Source organism: Heptranchias perlo, chromosome 1 (genome assembly GCF_035084215.1).
Source record: "Heptranchias perlo isolate sHepPer1 chromosome 1, sHepPer1.hap1, whole genome shotgun sequence".
Lineage (NCBI taxonomy): Eukaryota > Metazoa > Chordata > Chondrichthyes > Hexanchiformes > Hexanchidae > Heptranchias > Heptranchias perlo.
Genome location: NC_090325.1, coordinates 170,870,750 through 170,896,040, shown reverse-complemented (window position 1 = coordinate 170,896,040; position 25,291 = coordinate 170,870,750). Strand labels below are relative to the sequence as shown.

The 25,291-nt window shown below is 42.3% G+C and overlaps 1 protein-coding gene and 1 non-coding gene across 2 annotated transcripts in view; one reads left to right on the top strand and one right to left on the bottom strand.

Annotated features, from left to right (window-relative positions):
* LOC137327807 (la-related protein 1B-like) overlaps positions 1 to 25,291 on the bottom strand; it is a 110,442-nt gene that overhangs the window by 61,998 nt on the left and 23,153 nt on the right. Inside the window, exons 2-3 of the mRNA XM_067993627.1 lie at positions 11,031 to 11,092; positions 2,932 to 2,991 (exon numbers count right to left, since the gene is read on the bottom strand). Of these exons, the coding sequence (XP_067849728.1) occupies positions 2,932 to 2,991; positions 11,031 to 11,092 (122 nt within the window). The remainder of the gene's footprint in view (positions 1 to 2,931; positions 2,992 to 11,030; positions 11,093 to 25,291) is intronic.
* Positions 16,798 to 16,871, top strand: trnai-aau (transfer RNA isoleucine (anticodon AAU)). Its single transcript has one exon. It is a non-coding gene; the product is annotated as a tRNA-Ile (tRNA).

Here is a 25,291-nt window from a genome sequence, read left to right as displayed (position 1 = left end):
TGGTGGACAATTAAACAACTAACGGGAGGAGGAGGCTCTGCAAACATCCCCATCCTCAATGATGGCAGAGTCCAGCACGTGAGTGCAAAAGACAAGGCTGAAGCGTTTGCAACCATCTTCAGTCAGAAGTGCCGAGTGGATGATCCATCTCTGCCTCCTCCCGATATTCCCACCATCACAGAAGCCAGTCCTCAGCCAATTCGATTCACTCCACGCGATATCAAGAAACGGCTGAGTGCACTGGATACAGCAAAGGCTATGGGCCCCGACAACATCCTGGCTGTAGTGCTGAAGACTTGCGCTCCAGAACTAGCCGCGCCTCCAGCCAAGCTGTTCCAGTACAGCTACAACACTGGCATCTACATGACAATGTGGAAAATTGCCCAGGTATGTCCCATCCACAAAAAGCAAGACAAATCCAATCCGGCCAATTAGTGCCCCTTCAGCCTACTCTCAATCATCAGCAAAGTGATGGAAGGTGTCGTCGACAGTGCTATCAAGCGGCACTTACTCACCAATAACCTGCTCACCGATGCTCAGTTTGGGTTCCGCCAGGACCACTTGGCTCCAGACCTCATTACAGCCTTGGTCCAAACATGGACAAAAGAGTTGAATTCCAGAGGTGGGGTGAGAGTGACTGCCCTTGACATCAAGGCAGCATTTGACAGAGTGTGGCACCAAGGAGCCCTAGTAAAATTGGGCTGATATGTGGCAAGTAACATTCGTGCCAGGCAATGGCCATTTCCAGCAAGAGAGAGTCTAACTACCTCCCCATGACATTCAACGGCATTACCATCACCGAATCCACCACCATCAACATCCTGGGGGTCACCATTGACCAGAAACTTAACTGGACCAGCCATATAAATACTGAGGCTACAATAGTAGGTCAGAGGCTGGGTATCCTGCATCGAGTGACTCACCTCCTGACTCCCCAAAGCCTTTCCACCATCTACAAGGTACAAGTCAGGAGTGTGATAGAATACTCTCCACTTGCCTGGATGAGTGCAGCTCCAACATCACACAAGAAGCTTGACACCTTCCAGGACAAAGCAGCCTGCTTGATTGGCACCCCATCCACCACCCTGAACATTCACTCCCTCCACCACCGGCGCACTGTGGCTGCAGTGTGTACCATCCACAGAATGCACTGCAGCAACTCGCCAAGGCTTCTTCGACAGCACCTACCAGAGCCACGACCTTTACCACCTAGAAGGACAAGAGCAGCAGGCACATGGGAACAACACCACCTGCACGTTCCCCTCCAAGTCACACACCATCCCGACTTGGAAATATATCGCCGTTCCTTCATCGTTGCTGGGTCAAAATCCTGGAACTCCCTACCTAATAGCATTGTGGGAGAACCTTCACCACACGGACTGCAGCGGTTCAAGAAGGCGGCTCACCACCACCTTCTCAAGGGCAATTAGGGATGGGCAATAAATGCTGGCCTTGCCAGCGACGCCCACATCCCATGAACGAATAAAAAAAACTTCAGTAACAAGTTAAACCTCTGACTCATTACAAATTAACAAGATTGGAACCAAAAGCCCATCTTCCAACAAGTGTTTGAAAGCTATTTTCCTAGCAGGTGGAAAGAACTATGCAAAGAGGTTTAAAAAATTGCAGCTTGAACTACAGACTGCTTTCTTTTCACAATGGCAAAAGAATACTTTTGGTGGGGCACTAGGAAGAAATCACATTAGGATGGTCAACAATTTTACCAGACGTCTACTTCAGATTGATTTCAGTTCCACACTCATCCTCACATGCTGTGTGCTTCTACAATGAAGAGTCATGCAGTTCGACTGTTTTGACTGAAGTATAGTCAAAACTTGGACCATCCCAAAAGTCATTCTGAATGCATAAAATATTCAGATTTTCACAGTTGGCTGTATGAGACTCAAGTTATAGTTCAGAAAGGAAACGTATAGATGTATTTGTTTATGCGAAGACTGCAGTGCAACCTACAAAATTCAATAAAGTATCATGAACCAACCCAGAAGATTAGGCACATTGCCATTTGCTTTGCACTAAGTTCTCAGCAACTTACTGCATTGGGTCAAGTTGATTCATTTCAAGTATTTTGAAATTTTTGAAGATTCATCAACTTCGTCAGAAAGCTAGATTACTTCAAACACCTTCCATCACACAATCCACCTTGGTTGTTAATGGGGGAAAATACACATTCATATTTTAAGCTGTTGATATTGTCATAAGCTTTAATTGCCTTTGATAGGGGGGGGGGTGGCGATGTGACTAAAATTTAAGGAAACTGGGCTTATTTTGTCTTTGAAAGCAAGAAATGGTTAAAGAACTTTGAAGTGAGCTAATTAAAATTTTCAAAATTAAGACAATTGATTCAGGCAAATTCTTAACTATGGTGAAGGGCTCAGATACAAAATAACAAGACAGAAATTAAGTTTTACAGCTATAAAAACAAAGTTCCACCTGCCTTGTTTTTGAACGCAAAGATGAGAAAGTAGGTAGGAGTTGGGTCAAAACATTTTCCTGTTGGTATAAATTCTTGTGTCATAGAAGAAACTCCTTTATAGAGGTTTTGAGCTAGTGATCAACACGAAACTAATGGTGAAACCTCTTCTAGTATGGAAAACAATTATTTGCTGTCAATGACTGGAGGATAAAAAATGTTCAGAATGCATTTTATAAACAGTAGAGTGAAGAAAAGGGCAGGCTACACACAGTAGAAATTTCTTAAAGGGACTGCATCCAGAGGCAATTTCCCCCATGGGATAACAGCAACATCCTATTTGTGGCTACAGGTTGAACGAATAAAAAGAATGGATACACAGATACAGATTGAATTGAAAGATTTACAGTTAACCTAAAAAAAATGTATAAGTTAGTGTTGTATCCCATTTCAGATAAGGTTGAACAATTTCAATAAGACGACAAGTACACTACACATACCTCTTTATTAGCGATTTCTCCTGGAGTAGGCCAGTTTGTGATGTCACTGAAGTCACTTGCCTAAAATAGGAATAAAATATGGACCATTCAAAAATTCAACAGACTTAACATCGAACCTTACAGCACAGGAGGCTGCCAATCGGCCCATCGTGCCTGTGCCACTCTTTGACAGAACTATCCAATTAGTCCTACTGCCCCACACTTTTCCCATAGCCCTGTAAATTTTTCCTTTTCAAGTCCCTTTTGAAAGATACTATCGAATCTGCTTCCACCACCCGTTCAGGCAGTGCATTCCAGATCACAACAACTCGCTGCTTAAAAAAAAAATTCTCATCTCCCCTCTGCTTACTGACTCTCCTGTCAGTTTCTCCTTATTTAGTCTATCAAAATCTGTCATAATTTTGAACACCTCTATCAAATCTTCCCTTAACCTTCTCTGTTCTGAGAACAATCCCAGCTTTTCTGGTCTCCCCACATAACTGAAGTCCCTCATCCCTTGTAAATCTTCTCTGCACCTTCTCCAAGGCTTCCTAAAGTGTGGTGCTCAGAATTGGACACAATACTCCAGTTAAGGCCTAACCAGTGATTTATAAAGGTTCAGCGTTAAGTCCCTTGATTTTCTACTCTTTTTATAAAGCCAAGGATCCCGGAAGGTTTTTTTTAAAAACAGCCTCATCAATCGGCAACTCTCTTCCCCCAAAAAGCTGTTGAGGTTAGGTCAATTGAAAATTTCAAAATGGAAACTGATAGATTTTTGTTAGGAACCAAGGCAGGTAGATGGAGTTAAGATACATCAGCCATAATTAAATGGCAGAACAGGCTCGAGGGACTGAAGGGCCTACTCCTGCGTTCCTATTCTTATGTTCCTAATTTGGCCTACCACCTTGCAGCATTTAATCAGAATAGAAATGTTGTAATTGTGCTGAAGGGTTTTCACAATTTTGTGTCGTGTGTTTGAACGTTACATGAAGTTCCATATCTAGGCAAGTGGCAAAAAAGTTACAGGGGCTAGAAAACTACCCTAACCATATAAGGCATTTCATGAACCCCTCATGACAAGACAAGATTAAGAGAAATCACAGGTTTAAAAGTTTGATATTTATTTGCTCAGAACGAAATTCAAGCCCTTATAATTAACTTGGAGAATGTGAAGTTGCAAATTCAGATTCTTACCATAAACTGAAATACTATAGGGTGTCTCCCAAATGTCACCCCCCCACCAATGGCAGCTAATGGATCATGTCGTGACCCACACCAAGTTCCGCTTACCCATCACCCCTGTGCTCGCTGACCTACATTGGGTTCTGGTCCACTAACAGCTTGATTTTAAAATTCTCACCCTAGTGTTTAAAATCTGTCCATGGCCTCACCCCTCCCTATTTCTGTAACCTCCTTCAACTCTACAACCCTCCAGGAACTCTTGTGTTCCTCCAACTCTGGCCTCTTGTGCATTCCCCACTCCTTTTGCCCCACCATTGGCAGCCGTGCCTTCAGCTGTATAGGCCCCAAGTTCTGGAATTCCCTCCCTCCTCCCCAAGACCATCCTTAAAATCTACCTCTTTAATCAAGCTTTTGGCAACCCATCCTAATATCTCCTTCTTTGGCTCAGTGTCAATTTTTGTCTGATTATGTTCCTGTGAAGCGCCACAGGGACGTATTCCTAAGTTGAAGGCGCTATATAAATGCAAGTTGTTGATGATCAAACATGTTTTGTAGATATGATAAAATTGCAAACATGCCACAGCCCAACGGGATCAAGCATGTATGCTGCACAAACTCCCACATACTCCTCACCCTAGTGCCCCCATGGCTGATGTAAGAAATACAATTTCTATACCAAATTATAGTTCTGTATCCCATCCCGCAAAGCTTCAGGCACTTGGCTAAAAAGCAAAGCGCAGACCGTGGGTCTGAGAATACAAAGGGAGGCAACATTCCACAGGGAACGATTATCTGACATCAAGCAAAGTGATTGGGAATATTGCAAAGACAATAAAACTGAACAGACACATTAAAGACCAATTGTCAGAAAAAGATTTTTAAAAAGTCCCAAGGCATAACCAAAGACTCAGGACCTGGACACAGACTAATTCTGTTAAGTTAATTGCAGAAGCTTTGTTCAGATAATTAGGCAACGTTTGTGATTGACGTATACAGGATGAGACATCTTGAATGTCTGCATCCAAACAATCAAAATACACACAGATAAGGGCATGTCCTTCTCCCATAAGATAGATAGAATGGACAACAGTTAACACCATATAATAAAGATGTCTGGGACAGATGACATCATGGGACTCATGTTAAGCTACCAGAAGCAAACATGCTTCAGAAAGATATATAAACCGAGGCACTGTCCCACTAAAGTCAGAAGCAGCTTCTGGGGTGATGGAGGACCACCATACGATACCAGGCCTGATCAGCTTGAAATTTCTATGGGACAAGGTTGTACCATCCTTGTTTATTTGATATAATTGTGTCTATGATAAAGCTTGCATGTTCGGCCACACTAACAGCCCTTGGTAGCATTAATAGCATATTTCCAACAGCGCCCTTCAAAATTCTGTTTGCTGTCTTCAAATCCCTCCAGGGCCTCACCACGCTAACACTGCAACCTTTTCCAACACTACATCGCAGGACACACCCTCCAATTCTGGTGTACATGCGCCATCTCCACTCTACTGGTGGCAAAGCCTTCAGCCACTATGCCCTCACGCACAGGAATTCCTTTGTTAAATCTGTGTCTCTAAATCACCCCCTACTTTCAAATGCATCCTCAAAACTTATTTCTTTAACCAATCTCCTTCTCAGTCTTCTTTCCTACTTCCTGCTCACTGTCCACCACTCTACCACAAAGCACTTTAAGACACGCACTATATAAATATAAGTGATAGCTGAAGTTGGTTGTGGCACCAAATGCACTAGTGCTCCCATGTGTTGTTGTGAACCTTCAAAATGGAGGGTTCCCTGGATGCCAGCAACCCGATGACTCATCAAGGCAGTGACAAATGGCTTGGGCAAGATAGTCCAGTCACAATTCTCCTGTAGCTCACTACAACTGATGAGTGCCCAGACAGTGGGCAATAGCACACTATTTGACTTTCTTTTGGAGGGTGGAAGTGAAAGAATGTTTTCTGCACTGCTCTCCTTGCAGAAGATTCAAATGGACAGGAGGCAGCAGTAAATTAGTGAAGTTAGTAAATCTGGGCTTTGCCTCTTGCTGCATTCCCCCCCCTACCATCCTGGCTGTAGTGAAGTCTTGTACTCCAGAACTAGCCATGCCTCTAGCCAAACTGTTCCAGTACAGCTACAACACTGGCATCGACCAGACAATGTGGAAAATTGCCCAGGTATGTCCCGTCCACAAAAAGCAAGACAAATCCAATCCGGCCAATTACCGTCCCATCAGCCTACTCTCAATCATCAGCAAAGTGATGGAAGGTGTTGTCGACAGTGCTATCAATCGGCACTTACTCACCAATGCTCAGTTTGGATTCCACCAGGACCACTCGGCTCCAGACCTCATTACAGCCTTGGTCCAAACATGGACAAAAGAGCTGAATTCCAGAGGTGAGGTGAGAGTGACTGCCATTGACATCAAGGCAGCATTTGACAGAGCGTGGCACCAAGGAGCCCGAGTAAAATTGAAGTCAATGAGAATCAGGGGGAAAACTCTCCAGTGGTTGGAGTCATACCTAGCACAAAGGAAGATGGTAGTGGTTGTTGGAGGCCCACCATCTCAGCCCCAGGACATTGCTGCAGGAGTTCCTCAGGGCAGTGTCCTGGGCCCAACCATCTTCAGCTGCTTCATCAATGACCTTCCCTCCATCATAAGGTCAGAAATGGGGATGTTCGCTGATGATTGCACAGTGCATTCTCAAGCCCTCAAATAATGAAGCAGTCCATGCCCACATGCAGCAAGAAGTGGATAACATCCAGGCTTGGGCTGATAAGTGGCAAGTAACATTCGCACCAGACAAGTGCCAGGCAATGACCGTCTCCAGCAAGAGAGAATCTAACCACCTCCCCATGACATTCAACGGCATTACCATCGCCGAATTCCCCACCATCAACATCCTGGGGGTCACTACTGACCAGAAACTTAACTGGACCAGCCATATAAATACTGTGGCTACAAGAGTAGGTCAGAGGCTGGGTATTCTGTGACAAGTGACTCACCGCCTGACTCCCCAAAAGGCTTTCCACCATCTACAAGGCACAAGTCAGGAGTGTGATGGAATACTCTCCAATTGCACCATCCAGGACAAAGCAGCTCGCTTGATTGGCACCCCATCCACCACCCGAAACATTCACTGCCTCCACCACCAGCACACAATGGCTGCAGTGTGTACCATCCACAAGATGCACTGCAGCAACTCGCCAAGGCTTCTTCGACAGCATCTCCCAAACCCATGACCTCTACCTCCTAGAAGGACAAGGGCAGCAAGCACATGGGAACACCACCACCTGCTTTTCCCCTCCAAGTCACACACCATCCCGACTTGGAAATATATTGCCGTTCATTCATTGTTGCTGGGTCAAAATCCTGGAACTCCCTACCTAACAGCACTGTGGGAGAACCTGCACTTCACGGACTGCAGCGGTTCAAGAAGGTGGCTCACCACCACCTTCTCAAGGGCAATTAGGGATGGGCAATAAATGCTGGCCTTGCCAGCAATGCCCACATCCCATGAACGAATAAAAAAATAGCACCGCCAGAAGGGGAGACAACTCCTGCCAGAGTATAATTCCATAGATGCTGGAAGTTGTCCAGTACCGTGGCCATTCTTTTATGCAAATAAAGTTGTGGGGGATGCCACAAAATGTACACTTTCCAGCTTGTGTCACTGGTTTGTGATCAGAAGCAGGAACCCTGGCTTATTTTGTTCCCACCCAAGCCCAGTAACAACATTGCAAGTAACTCAAAAAAACAGAAACTAATCTTCAGCCTTCTGGAATGTAGCGCTTAGTGCTACAATAGGCAATGTCTTTACCCACTGTGCCAGTGAATTTATATACCTGCGGGATGCAGCAATAGATTTACCAACTCTATTGATTAGCTGATGTCTCCTGCCTATTTGAATCTGCTATAAGCAAACAATGCAGAAAACAAAATAAATTGACCACCTTAGTAAGTGTTGTGAAGAAAATATGGCATTCTGTGTAGCACTGATTCTCGCACAGCAGGTTCTGCCATGACAGTTAAAAGAAGTGACAGGACTGTAGATGGGAAAAGATCAGTAGAGAAGTAAAAAAAAACTGACAAAGACATTGAGCTAAGAGTTTGAAGGTTGGATTAAAGTGCAAAAAAGATGGCAACCTAGCAGTAACTAGAGATAATGGGCTCGATATTAGCACCCGCTATCGGGTGCGTTCCTGGCAAGAGGGGGCTCCGAAAATCGGCGATTCCCGGGGCGGATCGGAAGCCCGGCTCCAACCCGCCCACTTCCGGGTTTCCCACAGACGCGCCGACATGTGCGCGCAGCCCCCACGTGTGGGACTCCCGCAGCCAATTAAAGCCGGCGGGGTGCCACTTAAAAGTATCTATTTAGGTATTGCGGTCGTTTAGAGACCTGATTAAGGAGATTTTTACATGGGGTGGGATTTTACAAACAACTGGGACTGTTTCCCGTACTGGGGGAAACACTCCCAGTTCAAATGGACGTGTTGCAGCCATCAGCCTGTGGCAGCTGCAAAGGTCCATTTGACAGGGGTGGGGGAACCCTCACTCATTGCAGGAGGCCACTCTGGACAAAGTTTGGCCTCCAGCACCCTCCTAACAAGAAAATTCACCAATTTGCGCACTTACCCCGGTGTCCAGACATATGTACCTACCTTGCGGACCCCCTCAGATGTACATCTTCCGGACGAGATCAGAAGCAGGAACCCTGGCTTATTTTATTCCCACTCAAGCCCAGTAACAACATTGCAAGTAACTCAAAAAAACAGAAACTAATCTTCAGCCTTCTGGAATGTAGCGCTTAGTGCTACAATAGGCAATGTCTTTACCCACTGTGCCAGTGAATTTATATACCTGCGGGATGCAGCAATAGATTTACCAACTCTATTAATTAGCTGATGTCTCCTGCCTATTTGAATCTGCAGAGAGATGCGTCGCAGAGGGCACCACCTTCGCCACGGGGTCCACAGACAGAGGCTCAGCTTCCTGGACCTCTGAGCAGCAGTGCACACAGAGGCTCAGAGTCACTTGACATGTAGTCATGGACATCTGCAGCCTCCTTCATGCCAAGCTGCTCCCGGCTGGCCTGAGCACCATCTTCTTACCTGTCGCTGTCAAAGTCACCACTGCCCTCAACAACTTCTCCTCCACATCCTTCCAGGGTGCCACCGGGGACATCGCCGACGTCTCTCAGTCGTCTGCACAAAAGAGCCCTGCAAATACACCTACACCCACTCTGCAGTGACACAATGGGTGGCATCAGGTGTGGGTCTTCATTGTGATCCTCAGGAAAGGGCATTATTGCACAAACCAGGCAGGATTCGCAAAGACGTGGCAGTAGTGGTGCCAATATAATATGTAATATGAGTTGGTCAGAAATTAAATATAAGTAAAAACCATGACAAATCCTCAAACACCCTTGCGCATCCCCTTCATGCTCACAACACGTTTGCCTTACGCTGCCTACTGCACACGTGATGCATGCCCTGTGGCTGCAGCACAGGTAGTGGCAGGTTGAGTGAGGCTGACCATGAAAGAGATGCATGAGAGGGCGAGTATGAGATAGAGCCATGAGATTGTATGAGGATTGGGTTGAGTGGTAGTGGCGGGATGAGTACTGGCGAGGTGAGTAAGTGCAGGTAAGATGAGGATGAGGTTTGAGTGGGTGTGAGGGGTGATGTGACAGAGTACTGTTGGCAGTTCAGAAGGAGGTGTGGGGTGGGGGCGGTGATGTGGCAGACGGAGTGTAGGGGAATAAGTGTACTCACTATGGCTGACCTACTTGGGTCATTGCAGCGCCTCCTGCATTGTATGTTGGTGGTGCAGGTGACCTCCTCTGCCACCTTGAGCCAGGCCGCTTCCTCCCGCCCGCCGGGGGAGCAAGATCTCTGTCCCCTCCCCCTCCTCCTCCTCACCCCATCCAATGATACCCGGAGTGAGGCATCATTAAACCTGGGAGCAGCCTTCCCCCTGGGCTGCTCCATGCTGTAATTTTTCCTACTTCTTGCATCAGTCAGTGGAGGACTGCCCCTTTAAATAGAGCTCCTCCAGCTGACAGACCTTACTGCGCATGCGCAGTCCGCCCGACGCGCAGCTCAGCAGTGGGGAACCCGGAAGACCGGGTAAGTGGATCCAATTAGCCTGCGATTGCGCGTAGGGCAGACTGAATTCACCGGGCGCGTCACCCACGCGCCCAATAGACCCCCCCGCTGCGAACCCGCCGCCTTGCTAATATCGAGCCCAATAAATCCAGGAGACAGAAAAAAAAGCTGCAAATGCTGGAAACACACAGGTTAGACAACATCTGAAAGAGAGAGAGTCAGATTCATCTTTTGGGTGGTATACTTTTTGTCAGAACTGGTGAAGGGTCTACATTCAAAATATTAATGCGTCCCTTGTTCCTTTTTTCAGACAGCAAAACCAGAACAGGAATAGTTACAAAGGGTAAGGGACAGTAACCTTCAAAAATAAAGCAAATTAGGAAAAAAGTAAAAAGAAATTGAAACGTGGAAAAATGGACCAGAGGGAACAATTTGAAACCACTAAGAAACAAAATATATTTTTCTAATAAGTTACAGAACATATGTGCTTCATCATTTTATCAATTCCAAAACGCACCAAGTGTCAAAATGTTTCCGGGGGGGGGGGGGGGGGGGGGGAAGAGGGAAAGAAAGTATCACTGGGCCACCCGCTCCCCCCACCCCACAGAACAGATAACTATGAGGTGCAGCAGGTTACAAAATTATTTTTGGTCCAACGAACCACTTCACTGGACAATTAGGTAAGCCATCAATAGAGCTTTCGAATGAAGGGGCCATATAGTTTATTGGTTTCTATGCATGGTATAGTTTTGATATAGGTTGATTGTAAAAATACACAAGGACAATGCTTTAAGGATCTGTTAGCTTCTTTTACATACCTTTCCAGTTTTCTTTGTCTTGGGCTTGCTTGCCTTGATTACTTTGGTTGAACTTTGTTGCTCTGAAATCAAAAAGGTTCAGTTTAAGTTTTCTGTACACAATTAAAAAAGCAAGCATGGAAATTCAAGAATGTCAATCAAAATCAAATACATTAGAATATTACCACAATGAGGATTAGATATTTCATGTGGATTTGGCTAACACCAGAAAACCCATAAAACTCACCCCCTTTTGTGGTGAGACTTCTTTACGAAAAGTGTTTTCTTCTTTGTGCCATTGTAGTGATTTCTCTACACCGTGCACCAGTCAAGAGCGCTGCTGGTTTTCACCCGGACGTCTACCGCTCTGAAGCCTGCACAAGAGTAGCCAGGAACCACACTCCCACAGATTCCTCCCTCTTTCCCCATCCTCAGCAGCATAGCAAAAAGGGGAGATTCGGCATGTCAGAGGTGCAAATCTATACCTCATTACTTCATGATGCACTATGTTAGTGTTCCAATGAACTGCATCACCATATATTCCCATCTATATGGTTCTATACATTTATTCCCATACAAATGCATTTTAAAAATTCATTGAGTGAACCAGACATTTCAACGAGAGTTAGATGACAAAGTACTAGCACATTCAGGCTTGCAGAACAACTCAATGGTCTATAGATATGGCTTTGCACACCACAAAGCCAAGAAGTAAAGTGCAAAGAAATTGTATTCATTTTTAATGAAATAAATGAAATTGCTCACAATAAAATGTACAATGCTCACAATGTTACTCCCCCTAACTCTTCACACAAACTAATGAAAAACCTTCAAAAATTTGAGGTAAACTGAGAAACATTCAAGACTCTCCTCAGATTTTCAGTAGTCTTCTTAAAAATGCATTTTTTCGAATTCAACAAAAAATAAAATAAATTAAGACAATCGACAATAAAAAATGCAATACAATGTGCCAGTTCAGATTCCCATACAGTACAGAAATTAGTAATTTAAATTTCTCGTTTCTAGCTTTCTTCTATCTGACCCAGTGTCAAGCTACTGGAGCTGCATCATATTACATCATAAACTTGAACATATCCATCAACTGATAAAGCCGAATCACAATAACAGGCAAGCAACTTTACGAGCACAATTTGAATGAATGACTCAAGCTGCCATCAGGGAGTTTTAAAATATGGTAATAGTTGCAGCCATCAATTTTGACAATAATCCCCGCTTTCCTCACAAACTTTTGAATGTGACATCTTATTTCCTATTTTTACATAATTTCTATTCCTGTCACATAGCAACGTTCTTCAGATGAACCATTCCACTACTTCTACTGCCACTCTAACTGGACTACTTGGAAGTATGAAGGAGTGCATGATTAACTTTGTCTACAATTACTCCAATCTCCCAATAAAGGTAAAACCTCACCCACCATTCATTTTTCATGTGGTACTGCTAAGCTAGTTGTTTAAACAAAAGGATACAGAGAATGTTGCAAGTCAAAAATCAATTTCACAGTACATCAATTAATGGAACAGTTGTTCAATAAAAATATTTAATTGCACCCAGATTGGATCCTTTCAAAACAATTGGAATAATGTAAACTAGGGTGGCATCAAGCTATTGCTATACAAAAGTAGTCATGATGTGGAGATGCCGGTGATGGACTGGGGTTGACAATTGTAAACAATTTTACAACACCAAGTTATAGTCCAGCAATTTTATTTTAAATTCACAAGCTTTCGGAGATTTTCTCCTTCCTCAGGCAAATGTTTCAAGATCTCCTTGAAGCCTACGCATTTATACATATGTATAAATGCGTAGGCTTCAAGGAGATCTTGAAACATTTGCCTGAGGAAGGAGAAAATCTCCGAAAGCTTGTGAATTTAAAATAAAATTGCTGGACTATAACTTGGTGTTGTAAAATTGTTTACAATATACAAAAGTACTAAGCTCAATGGACATCCTTGTACTGGTTTATAGCTGAATCATTTTTGAGTATTGATGGAATGAGCATCAAATCTTAACTTGGGGCACTGATGGTTAAACTATTTAGCAAAATATTTATGCAATTTCAGTTATATTAATCTTTATAAACTGGCAGCAACATTCCAATACACATCCATTCCATCCTGCAATTATGTTGGTTGTCAGGCAAATGGTTGAAATTGTAACGTAGGTGCTGCTTCACACCATTATTTAAATTGGGTTCCCACATTTTGAGTAGTCAAATGTTGCATGGTGTAGCATTTTTGTCATATAGTCCATAAAGATTCTACATTCAATCCTGTGTGTTGTATTAGCCTATTTCAGCTGGGGCGACAGTGGTAGCACTACAAGTAGTCATCGCATTCGAGGCAGGGAGAAGAGAAAAGTTCAGGGCAATGCTCAAGTTCTGATTGGCATCGAGCGGTCCCTAAAGCGTGGCATTTTAACATTAGAGGGCTGTTTACCAATGGGGCCATAAAATCACCACAGGTTATAGGAACAAGACAGGAGAAAACTGATGGGAGGAAAGAGATGCCTGATCTCCAGTAATCCTGATCTCTGCTCATACAGGAGGGCTTTAGTTTAGAACTCAAAATGACAGGAATTCTTAGAAAGACAAAAAAAAAACCTGCATTTATACAGTGTCTTTCACACCCTCAGGACTTCCCAAAGTTGTAATGTAGGAAATGCAGCAGCCATTTGCACACAGCAAGTTCCACAACAGCAATGAAATAAATAACCAGATAATCTGTTTTAGTGATGTTGGTTGAGGGATAAATATTGGCCAGGACACCAGGAGAGCTCCTCTGCTCTTCAAATAGTGGCATGGGATCCTTTACATTCACCTGAGAAAGCAGTTTAATGTCTCATTTGAAAGTCGGCACCTCCGACAGTACTGGACAGAAGTGCCAGCCTAGATTATATGCTCAAGTCTCTGAAGTGGGACTTGAACCCCAACCTTCTGACTCAGAGGCAAGTTAATCAGGTTAAACATCTCCATTTCAATCAAGCAATTTGACCCACATTGAGGGATGCAACTCCTTGACTTCTGGACCATAGCCTTAAAACTCAGATCAGCTTCAGGGGACTCAACTAATAGTCGCCAAAGTCTGAACTTTCCTAAGTGGTCATTCTTGGATCTGGCAACAAGATCGGTTATCAAATCAGGACTGCTGCATGCGAGTGAAGTGTTCGCATTAAAAGATTTTGACTTCATTTTATGCTGTGTCAGTAGCCCCTAGTGCTCAGTACTAATGCAACAACATTTGGCTGCGAACATTCTCACTTCCACATTCCTAATGGCTAAATGGACACGGGCAGAAAAATTTAAAGCTTTGATGTATTATAGGTGCCCAAACTGCAGAATTCCCTTTTTTGACCCCTCCCAGATAGAAACAGCTGACCTGCTGGTGGATTTGTAAAAGACGTGAGAGTACAATGGATTAACATGCAGCTCCCACTCCCAATCATGCTGCACTCTCAGTTGTGCCTGCCTCAGGAATCCACCATATGTGAAGTTCTGACTGGAACTTTTTCAGAACAAGCTTGTGGGGCTGAATGGACTACTCCTATATTCCTAAAGGAAAGGAGTAACAGAGGGAATGGAAGCTGCACATCAATCCAATCCACTGCTGCAAACAAAACCAGCATTGCTGTTTGTGATTTTTCATTCAAAAAACCCACTGTAGATCATCTGTTTCTACACAGATTTTCCCAGCTTTTAAGCAACCAAATGACTCAGGTTCACAAAGGCTGAACCTCAGGATGCCAGAACACCCACCCTCTACAGGCAACCACCAAACAAGAAACTCTTATAACAATGCCCCAGCATATGACAATATCAAGGGGATCCATTTCTATCATGCCTAGACATGGTAGCCACCTTTAACTTGCCCACTTCAGTTCCGATGCTAGTGTACCTATATGCCTGCCTGCTTCTGCCCCTCACCACCCGCAGTTGCGGGGGTAGAGGCAAAAAAGTGAAGTACAAGAAAGGGAAAATGAAAAAAGTGGCCGGGTTTGGGGGGGGGGGGGGCGTGGGGTGGAAGAGAGAAGAGAAGAAAGAGACAAAGAAAATATGAAGGAGATGGCAGTTTGGGGATGCATATGCAGTACAACTTCAACTTTGGAGCAAAACAGTTTACACATTGCACCTAAATTAAGATTACTTGAAAATGTGATTACGTGCAACGAAGTGCAGTTGTCGGACTTTAAACATTTTTAGATTTCACTTTAAAGATAACGTAAGCCACTGTTTTTGGGCAGGCTCACCTGTAGAAGAAAATAGAAAGTTCACGTAGTTCTCTGAAATTCTTCGAGGAGCTTTATAATCTTCACTACCACTAATTTGGTCATTCAGAAATCTGTATTACATCCTTTCAACCTTGTTCAAAGAGAGTTGTTGCCACAAAAGTGCCAGCTTTCTATCACACCTACCTTCCAGCAAATGCAGCTGGGAACAGGAAAAAGGCAGTTTTTAAAAAACAACACTGTGTAACTGGTTGGCCAATGTTCTAATACCAGTCAAAGAAACCCCCTAAACATTCTGTGTTGATTATTTAGGTAATAAACATTCTACCATTCATTGAAAGAATAGAATACACAATTACGGATGATTAAAAGCAAGTAACAGCCTTTAATTTAACAAAGTTTTTGACCAAATTACAACTGATATGCACTTTCAACCTGCAATGATCTTATAACAAAGCAATGCCAGTATCAGTTAATGCAGTAATAAAATGGCATAAGACTGCAAGGGGATATTGTGCCATCATTCACAGCAGGATACAGCAAAGAAAAGGCAGCATTTTTATAACAATTGAAAGAAAAAAAGCCATGGGGAAGAGGATAGTCTTCAATAAAGAGTAAACCATTTGGATCACAATTTCCCAGCCTAATTTCTTGAAAATTGCATGCAGTCAGAAAGTGCCAGTAAAAAGCCAATAGTAGTAGTGAGGATATAATGACACCCAGCTAGTGCTGCTGCCTTCTGAACCACCAGAGCATGTCCTGGATGCCAAAATGAGGTTACAAGTAACTTTTCTATTACAGGTTTTTTTTTGGAAGGGGGAAAAAGGTGCAGGATATTTTATATTTAAGGTTATTTTCATTTTTAAACATTTTCACTTTTCATTTAAAAATATCCAGATGACAAATCAGAGGAAATTTAGTGATACAAATACATGAATCTTAGTTTTTACTTCCTAGTTTCATAATATTTTCCCCATGTTACGTAACATAAAACTTTGTGACCAAAGTATTCTATTTAATCATGGTATTTAGAACATTTGACCTGAGCTAGTTTTAAATATGGTAACCAAAAATGTGACTTGGTGTGGATGCCAAATGGCTAATAAGAAACCAGGAAAAGTATGGAGAAAAATGAAGAATGGTGGAGACTGAATTTCAACACGGGAACAAGAAACTTTGGCAGCTATCATACAGGCAGAGATTAATAAAAATAATCCCCTTGTGTGACTTATCTTCTGATGTGAAGAAATGGAAAGTGAACTTCATGTCCAGACCAAAGGTGTTCAATTTAAAAAAAAAAATTTTTTAAAAACTTTTTTTGTTGAGTACCATGGAGCTCTACAGTTCACCAAAGAATTACATCCCAAATCACTATTCAAATACACATAAATGCAATCCCCTCCAAGCAAAATAACTACATTTTTAAAAAAAGTACTCTTTGTCCCTAAAACTAAATTTGGATTTGCTGCTCCGTTTCAGGAGGAAACTGTAGGAGGGTGTAAAGCCTTTGGGACCAGAAAACCAGGGCTCAGAGGCTACATATGACTGGTTAGCTCAGTTGGTTAGAGCGTGGTGCTAATAACGCCAAGGTCGCGGGTTCGATCCCCGTACGGGCCATAAGGTTCCTATGTAAATATTTGCAACTGGGGAATTAGCTCAAACGGTAGAGCGCTCGCTTAGCATGCGAGAAATAGCGGGATCGGTGTCCGCATTCTCCACTCACTATTATCTAGGATTGCAACGGGATCTTGATAAATTGGGCCAATGAATGGCAGATGGAGTTTAATTTAGATAAATGTGAGGTGATGCATTTTGGTAGATCGAATCGGGCCAGGACCTACTCCGTTAATGGTAGGGAATTGGGGAGAGTTATAGAACAAAGAGATCTAGGAGTACAGGTTCATAGCTCCTTGAAAGTGGAGTCACAGGTGGATAGGGTGGTGAAGAAGGCATTCGGCATGCTTGGTTTCATTGGTCAGAACATTGAATACAGGAGTTGGGATGCCTTGATGAAGTTGTACAAGACATTAGTAAGGCCACACTTGGAATACTGTGTACAGTTCTGGTCACCCTATTATAGAAAGAGTGCAGAAAAGATTTACTAGGATGCTACCGGGACTTGATGGTTTGACTTATAGGGAGAGGTTGGATAGACTGAGACTTTTTTCCCCTGGAGAGTAGGAGGTTTAGGGGTGATCTTATAGAAGTCTATAAAATAATGAGGGGCATAGATAAGGTAGTTAGTCAAAATCTTTTCCCAAAGGTAGGGGAGTCTATAACGAGGGGGCATAGATTTAAGGTGAGAGGGGAGAGATACAAAAGGGTCCAGAGGGGCAATTTTTTCACTCAAAGGGTGGGGAGTGTCTGGAACGAGCTGCCAGAGGCAGTAGTAGAGGCGGGTACAATTTTGTCTTTTAAAAAGCATTTAGACAGTTACATGGGTAAGATGGGTATAGAGGGATATGGGCCAAGTGCAGGAAATTGGGACTAGCTTAGTGGTATAAACTGGGCGACATGGACATGTTGGGCCGAAGGGCCTGTTTCCATGTTGTAAACTTCTATGATTCTATATTATCAGAAGGCTGTAGTATGGCACAGGCAGTGTCTCTCTGCAAGCTATTTGGTCACAGGGCACTTCCAAGTCAAATCAGGTTCTGTTCAAGATTTACTTTTATGTGGTTCTTTCAGCATGGACAGCCTATTGCAATCTGTAGTGTTTTCCCTTCTCTTGACCATTTGCACACTTTCCAGCTAAGGTCACTGGATAGTAATCATCAGTGGAAACACTTGCTGATTTTGATTCCCTATTCCAGAGCTGAGGCAAACTGTAAGACTTAAGTTACTGCTGATACACAATCCATATACCGATAGGGGGGTGGGAGAAATAATTGAAAAAAATCACGTGGCAATTTTGAAAAAAACTCAAATGGGTTACTGAGCTGACATCATTTCTTAGAGCTATTCAAATGTAATGTGCATTTTTTGAAAGCAGCTCAGTATCTAATGAAGGGAAATACATTTGTAATCTTTAAGCAATAGTATATGCACTATAGATATAGGCCTTTTGGATGCTCCACCAACTACCCTCCAACCTACAGTCCTCAGAAGAATGGTGAACATATTGGGAAAAATGGTGGCAGCAATACTGGAAGCACAATTAGCAGCTGGCAAAACAGCAGGCAACATGGTGCCAGACCAAAGGCTGCAAGGACTGTGATGGCTCTGTCCTAAACGATTTCAAGTTGCATTTTGCAAAATGGTGAGGTTACACCTGACCAAATCAGAGTGTTGTTTCTTTGAGAGGGGCCTGAACCTGAACCCACAAAAGGAGCATATAGCCCAGGAATGCCCAGGGTTTGTGGGTTGCTTAGGTGCATACTCGAGACTTGCAGGCCTCATTTTAATCAATATTCCCATTGATTTTTTTTGTATATCTCTCAGGCTGCAAGTACTAACAAGTCTAGGTGTTCTGATTAAGGATTAATCTACTACTGAGACATCAGCTCTAAATTGTGCCCTTCTCCAGATCCATAAAATTCAAACAGAATAAACCAGCAAGAAACAATTTTAAATAGAAATTCTACTGCCTGTGCATTATAGGCTGGATTGCCAGGGCTTGCTGGCCAATTTAGCATATGCAACCAATTCTATTGTCTTTTTTATCCAATGCTTCAAATGGATTGTATAGATCCCATGTCACTTTTTAAAACAAGTGCAGAGTCATCCTGGTGTCCTTGCCAACATTCCTCCCTCATCCAATAACCAGCAAAATGAAAAAGTACTCATTCATCTCCTTGAAGTTTGTGAGATCTTGTGCAGAAAATGGCTGGCATGTTTACCTGCACAGTTATTACACTTCAAAATAATTCATAGTATGTGAAATGCTTTGATGTATTTCTGATAGACAGTGTACTAAAACCAGTGGAAACCTTTCACCTCCCAGATGTCGTCGCATATTATCAGAACCAAGAACCCTGGCTAGCTTTCACTGCTTAACATTGTCACTTGACTTGGATGAGATCAGTTAACTGAGCACAAAACAAGTACTGAACTTGGGACCTTCTTTATGACTCAGTTCCATACAGTACACACCAAGCCATGACGGCAGCACAAAACTTTACTCTCCTAGATAGATGACTAGCTTTTATTTGCATGCTAATAGATGATTGCTATCTCAATTCTAGCCTCCAACCTCTTTCAGTTGCAACCTTTCACGTATCTGTTTTAGATAGGATGATCAGTAATCCTCCAACCTTTACTGTCTTTCTCCTACTAGCCTGCTAATATGCAATTTAACATGCCCTCCTTCCTCCCTAAATCCCCAGTGTGTTGAAATTATGAGCAATCATTCTGCTCTTAACTCATTTTTTCTCAGATGTAAGGAATCTTACAACACCAGGTTATAGTCCAACAGTTTTCACCTGCCGAAGGAAAAAGCCTCCGAAAGCTTGTGATTTTCAAATAAAACTGTTGGACTAGAACCTGGTGTTGTAAGATTCCTTACATTTGTCAACCCCAGTCCATCACCGGCATCTCCACATCATTCTTTCTCAGAACATCCCAAAATGTAGAACTTACTTTTTTCATCTTGCATTCTTCAGGCTTTTAGAGCACAAGCTTCTTGATTTATTTTACTTTCTCTCTCCACTGCACCCCCACTCCCCCCACCATCAATCTTGATAGCGCCCTTAGAGACAGCCCTTTAGCTTGGTTTCTCAGTTACCAAACATCCAGTAGAGGACAATCTCAAGGATTCTTATTGTATCTTTCAAAACAATCTGACTCCACTTTCATCCAATTACAAATCAAATCCAAAGTAATGCAAATTAATACTATTGGTATGAACTTTGTCTTGTAAGTATAATGGCTAAAATACACAATCATAATTTGTAATGTTGGTTGCAAAGCTGCAGTTTAATTGACATCCTGTGAAACAGACTGGGCCGCAACTGAAAAGGCATAAAAATCCAACTCCCTACTCCAAAAATCATCCCCAGTTCCAATAGAGATACAAAGTAACCTTCCTGCAGTTTATTAGATAAACTATTCTAATACTCAATGCCATATTCAATTGCACCTTGTGTAAATGTTTATCAAATGTTTGTCAAATTTACTAAGTGTAAATTCACCTTAATTGCAGACAGCTTGATGTTATAATAGGGCTGTGATGTCATATTAGGTTCAGCCACAAGCAAACAAGTAGAGGGGGATTTGTATAATGCAGCCTGATAACACATGACATTGATGCAGGAATACATTGCATTATAGAAAAGTCAGTTTTAGCTGCACAATGCAATTCCCCAAACAGCAAGTTACATTTTCAGTTAGGCCAGTGGGAGCACCATCAGTAGAGAACCAATATTACTTACTGTATTTAGAGTCTTATTCTTTCAAAGTGCATCCTTCATACAAAATGAGCAATTTGCCATCACACCCTTTTTTGGGTGGGCTGGGGGGCAAAAAAGGAAAATTATCTGAAAAATAGACCACTTTAAGAACGCCATCTTGGGCAGTTACCCTGCTATGCAACGGTCTCTGTTTGGCAAAGATGAAAACCTTTTGCTGAAGATGCCAACAAGAGTACCAAAGCAGCACAGTGAAACAAAATTTGTAATTGCCAATAAAAGTTAAAAACAGCAAAAGAATGACAGTCACAAGATTTAAAAAAAAGTAGACAGTGATGGAGCTTTGCGAGTGGAAGCAGAATGCTTTTCAAAGAATAAAGATGGTTCCTATCGTAAATAGCCTCTCTCATTCGTCCAATCTTGCCAAGAAAGAAATAATACTGAATTAGTACAACATCAGATATCTTCAGGCTAGCTTGGTGCAACTGTCATATCTCCAAGTTTTCTTAGCGATGCCCTCAGGAGGCACGTTCATCCAAGAAACCATTGCAGTTCAACTTCACTATTGGGTTACGCCATTCCAAGTTCGGCAGCGCCTTCAGCAAGTACGCAGAGGAGATGAAGGAGATCCAGGACAAACATCGGGACGAAAAGGAAAAAGCAGGAACTAAATGTCACAAAACATATTTGAAAGTTCTTTATCTGAATGCACGTAGCATTCGTAACAAAATGGACGAGTTAACGGCACAAGTAACTACGTATGGGTATGATCTTGTGGCCATTACAGAAACATGGCTGCAGGGTGACAACGACTGGGAATCAAATATGCCAGGGTATTTAACAATCAGGAAGGAAGGGGAGGTGCGGTGGCTATGTTAATAAAGGAAGGAATCACTAATACAGAGAAATGATATTGGGACAAAGGATCAGGACAATGAAACAGTTTGGGTAAAGATAAGGAATAATAAGGGGAAAAAAACACTAGTGGGCGTAGTATATAGGCCTCCTAATAGTTGCTGGAAGAAGTATTAATCAGGAAATAGTCAGGGCATGTAATAAGGGAACAGCTATAATTATGGGGGATTTTAACTATCATATTAACTGGACAAATCAAATTGGGCAGGGCAGCCTTGAGGAAGAGTTTATTGAGTTTATTAAGTATTAAGGATGGATTTCTTGAGCAGTATGTAACTGATCCTACAAGGGGGCAAGCAACCTTGGACCTGGTCCTGTGTAATGAGTCAGGATTAATTAATAATGTCCTAGTTAAGGATCCCCTTGGAATGAGTGACCATATTCCATATCCATATCCAATTAGAGGGTGAGAAGGTTGGTTCTCAAACAAGCGTACCGAGCTTGAATAAAGGAGACTATGATGGTATGAAGAGCAGAATTGATTAAAGTGGACTGGGAAAATAGATTAAAGGGTAAGACGGTACATGAGCAGTGGTGTTCATTTAAGGAGTTATTTTACAACTTTCAAAAAGAATATATTCCACTGAGGAAAAAAGGGTGTAAAAGAAATGACAGCCATCTGTGGCTAAGTAAAGAAATTGAGGATAGTATCCGACTAAAAACAAGGACAGATAAGGTAGCCAAACTTAGTGGGAGGATAGAAGATTGGGAAGTCTTCAAAAGACAGCAAAAAGTAACTAAAGGATTGATTAAGAAAGGGAAGATAGATTATGAAAATAAATTAACAAAAAATATAAAAACAGATAGCAAGAGATTCTATAGTTATATAAAAAGAAAAAAAAGGGTGGCTAAGGCAAACGTAGGTCCCTTCGAGGATGAGACCGGGAAATTAATGGTGGGAAACATGGAGATGGCAAAAATGCTGAACAAATATTTTGTTTCAGTCTTTACGGTAGAGGACACTAAGAATATCCCAACACTGGACAAACAGGGGGCTCTAGGGGTGGTGGGGGGGAGCTAAATACGATTAAAATCACTAAGGAATTGGCAATCAGTAAATTAATGGGACTCAAGGCGGATAAATCCCCTGGACCTGATGGCTTACATCCTAGGGTCTTGAGGGAAGTGGCAGTCGGGATTGTGGATGCTTTGGTAATAATTTTCCAAAATTCTCTGGACTCGGCAAAGGTCCCGGCAGATTGGAAAACTGCTAATGTAACACCCTTATTTAAAAAGGGTAGTAGGCAGAAGGCTGGAAATTATAGACCAGTTAGCTTAACATCTGTGGTGGGTAAAATTTGGGTGTCTATTATTAAGGAGACAGTAGCGGAACATTTGGATAAACATAATTTAATAGGACAAAGTCAGCATGGCTTTACGAAGGGGAAGTCATGTCTGACAAATTTGCTTGAGTTCTTGAGGACATAATGTACAGGGTGAATAAAGGGGAACCAGTGGAGGTAGTGTATTTAGACTTCCAGAAGGCATTCGACAAGGTGCCACATAAAAGATTATTGCTCAAGATAAAGAATCACTGGATTGGGGGTAATATTCTGGCATGGGTGGAGGATTGGTTATCTAACAGGAAGCAGAGAGTTGGGATAAATGGTTCATTCTCTGACTGGCAACCAGTAGCCAGTGGTGTTCCGCAGGGGTCGGTGCTGGGTCCCCAACTCTTTACAATCTATATTAACGATTTGGAGGAGGGGACCGAGTGTAACATATCAAAGTTTGCAGATGATACAAAGATGGGAGGGAAAGTAGAGAATGAGGAGGACATCAAAAACCTACAAGGGGATATAGACAGGCTGGGTGAGTGGGCGGAGATTTGGCAGATGCAATACAATATTGGAAAATGTGAGGTTATGCACTTTGGCAGGAAAAATCAGAGAGCAAGTTATTATCTTAATGGCGAGAAACTGGAAAGTACTGCAGTACAAAGGGATCTGGGGTCCTAGTGCAAGAAAATCAAAAAGTTAGTATGCAGGTGCAGCAGGTGATCAAGGAGGCCAACGGAATGTTGGCTTTTATTGCTGGGGGATAGAATATAAAAACAGGGAGGTATTGCTGCAGTTATATAAGGTATTGGTGAGACCGCACCTGGAATACTGCATACAGTTTTGGTCTCCATACTTAAGAAAAGACATACTTGCTCTCGAGGCAGTACAAAGAAGGTTCACTCGGTTAATCCCGGGGATGAGGGGGCGGACATATGAGGAGAGGTTGAGTAGATTGGGACTCTACTCATTGGAGTTCAGAAGAATGAGAGGCGATCTTATTGAAACATATAAGATTGTGAAGGGGCTTGATCGGGTGGATGCGGTAAGGATGTTCCCAAGGATGGGTGAAACTAGAACTAGGGGGCATAATCTTAGAATGAGGGGCTGCTCTTTCAAAACTGAGATGAGGAGAAACTTCTTCACTCAGAGGGTAGTAGGTCTGTGGAATTTGCAGCCCCAGGAAGCTACATCATTGAATAAATTTAAAACAGAAATAGACAGTTTCCTAGAAGTAAAGGGAATTAGGGGTTACGGGGAGCGGGCAGGAAATTGGACATGAATTTAGATTTGAGGTTAGGATCAGATCAGCCATGATCTTATTGAATGGCGGAGCAGGCTCGAAGGGCCGATTGGCCTACTCCTGCTCCTATTTCTTATGTTCTTATGTTCAAGGAGCAATGCGAGGAGACACTTATACCATTAAATTTACTAATTACTGATTCACCAAGATTTTCCCTAGCTTCCTAAAGAAAAATGTGTCAAGAGACAAAGTTCCATTGCCCTCGACTTAAAAGGTCCTATGCGGATCAATTGATACTTTCGATAGAATAAACCCGTGCTTGTTAAAATACAGCAATGCGATTTCCTCAAAGAAACCTTGGAAACAATCTTTGCCAAAAAGGATAAAGCTTAAAAATTACCTTTTGTGCTAACCAAAGGTATGGTGGATTTTCCACTAATGCGTGCAATTCACCAACCCCTTGTGCCAATATGAAGGCTAATGAGGTAACAATCTTGACAAAAACTAAAATTAAAGAGTTTCATTAACTTGTTCAGAATTAGCCACGTCAAAAGTTGGACAACCTGATGCATTTTATAGACAGCTTTTGCAAACTTGGATGCCGAGATTGTTGAAAAGTTGCCTAATAATTTCTAGAGCGGCTTCTGCTAACATAATTTAGAATTGTTAGGACATATTGTGACGGACAGAAATAAATCATTACAAACTACATTTAGAATAAAGCATAACACAGGTGCAACAGGACTGTCCGATTTTATTTTACAATTGTAAAGTATTTACCATCTCAACCGTTCCAAGAATATTTATTTTACTTTTAAAAAAATCTCAATAAAATTAAAATCTTACTCGTGTACTGCAAGGCATCTTATCAACAAGTTAAACTTTTGAAAATATGGATGACTAGAAACCATTATACGCAGTAAAGAAAAATGAGCAGGAAATAAATATTTACTGAGAAACACTCCAAACAGCATACCCAATGGATTAAATATCTGTTGCAACTCTCCTCAGCACATGCAAGAGTAAACCATGCAGAGGATCAACATCAGAAGAACGAGGGCATCTATTAATGATTTCAGAAAGTACTTATTGTTTAAACGAAAGAAAGAGACTGGGCAAAAATGGGTTGTTCAAAGTTACCGGCTGAACTGCAATTTTACTTGGTCATTACAGATGGTTCCAAGTACTTTACCAAAAAAACCATAACTTCTACAACTATTTGACAATGCTAAACCAGAAATTTAGTAAGTTGGTCTC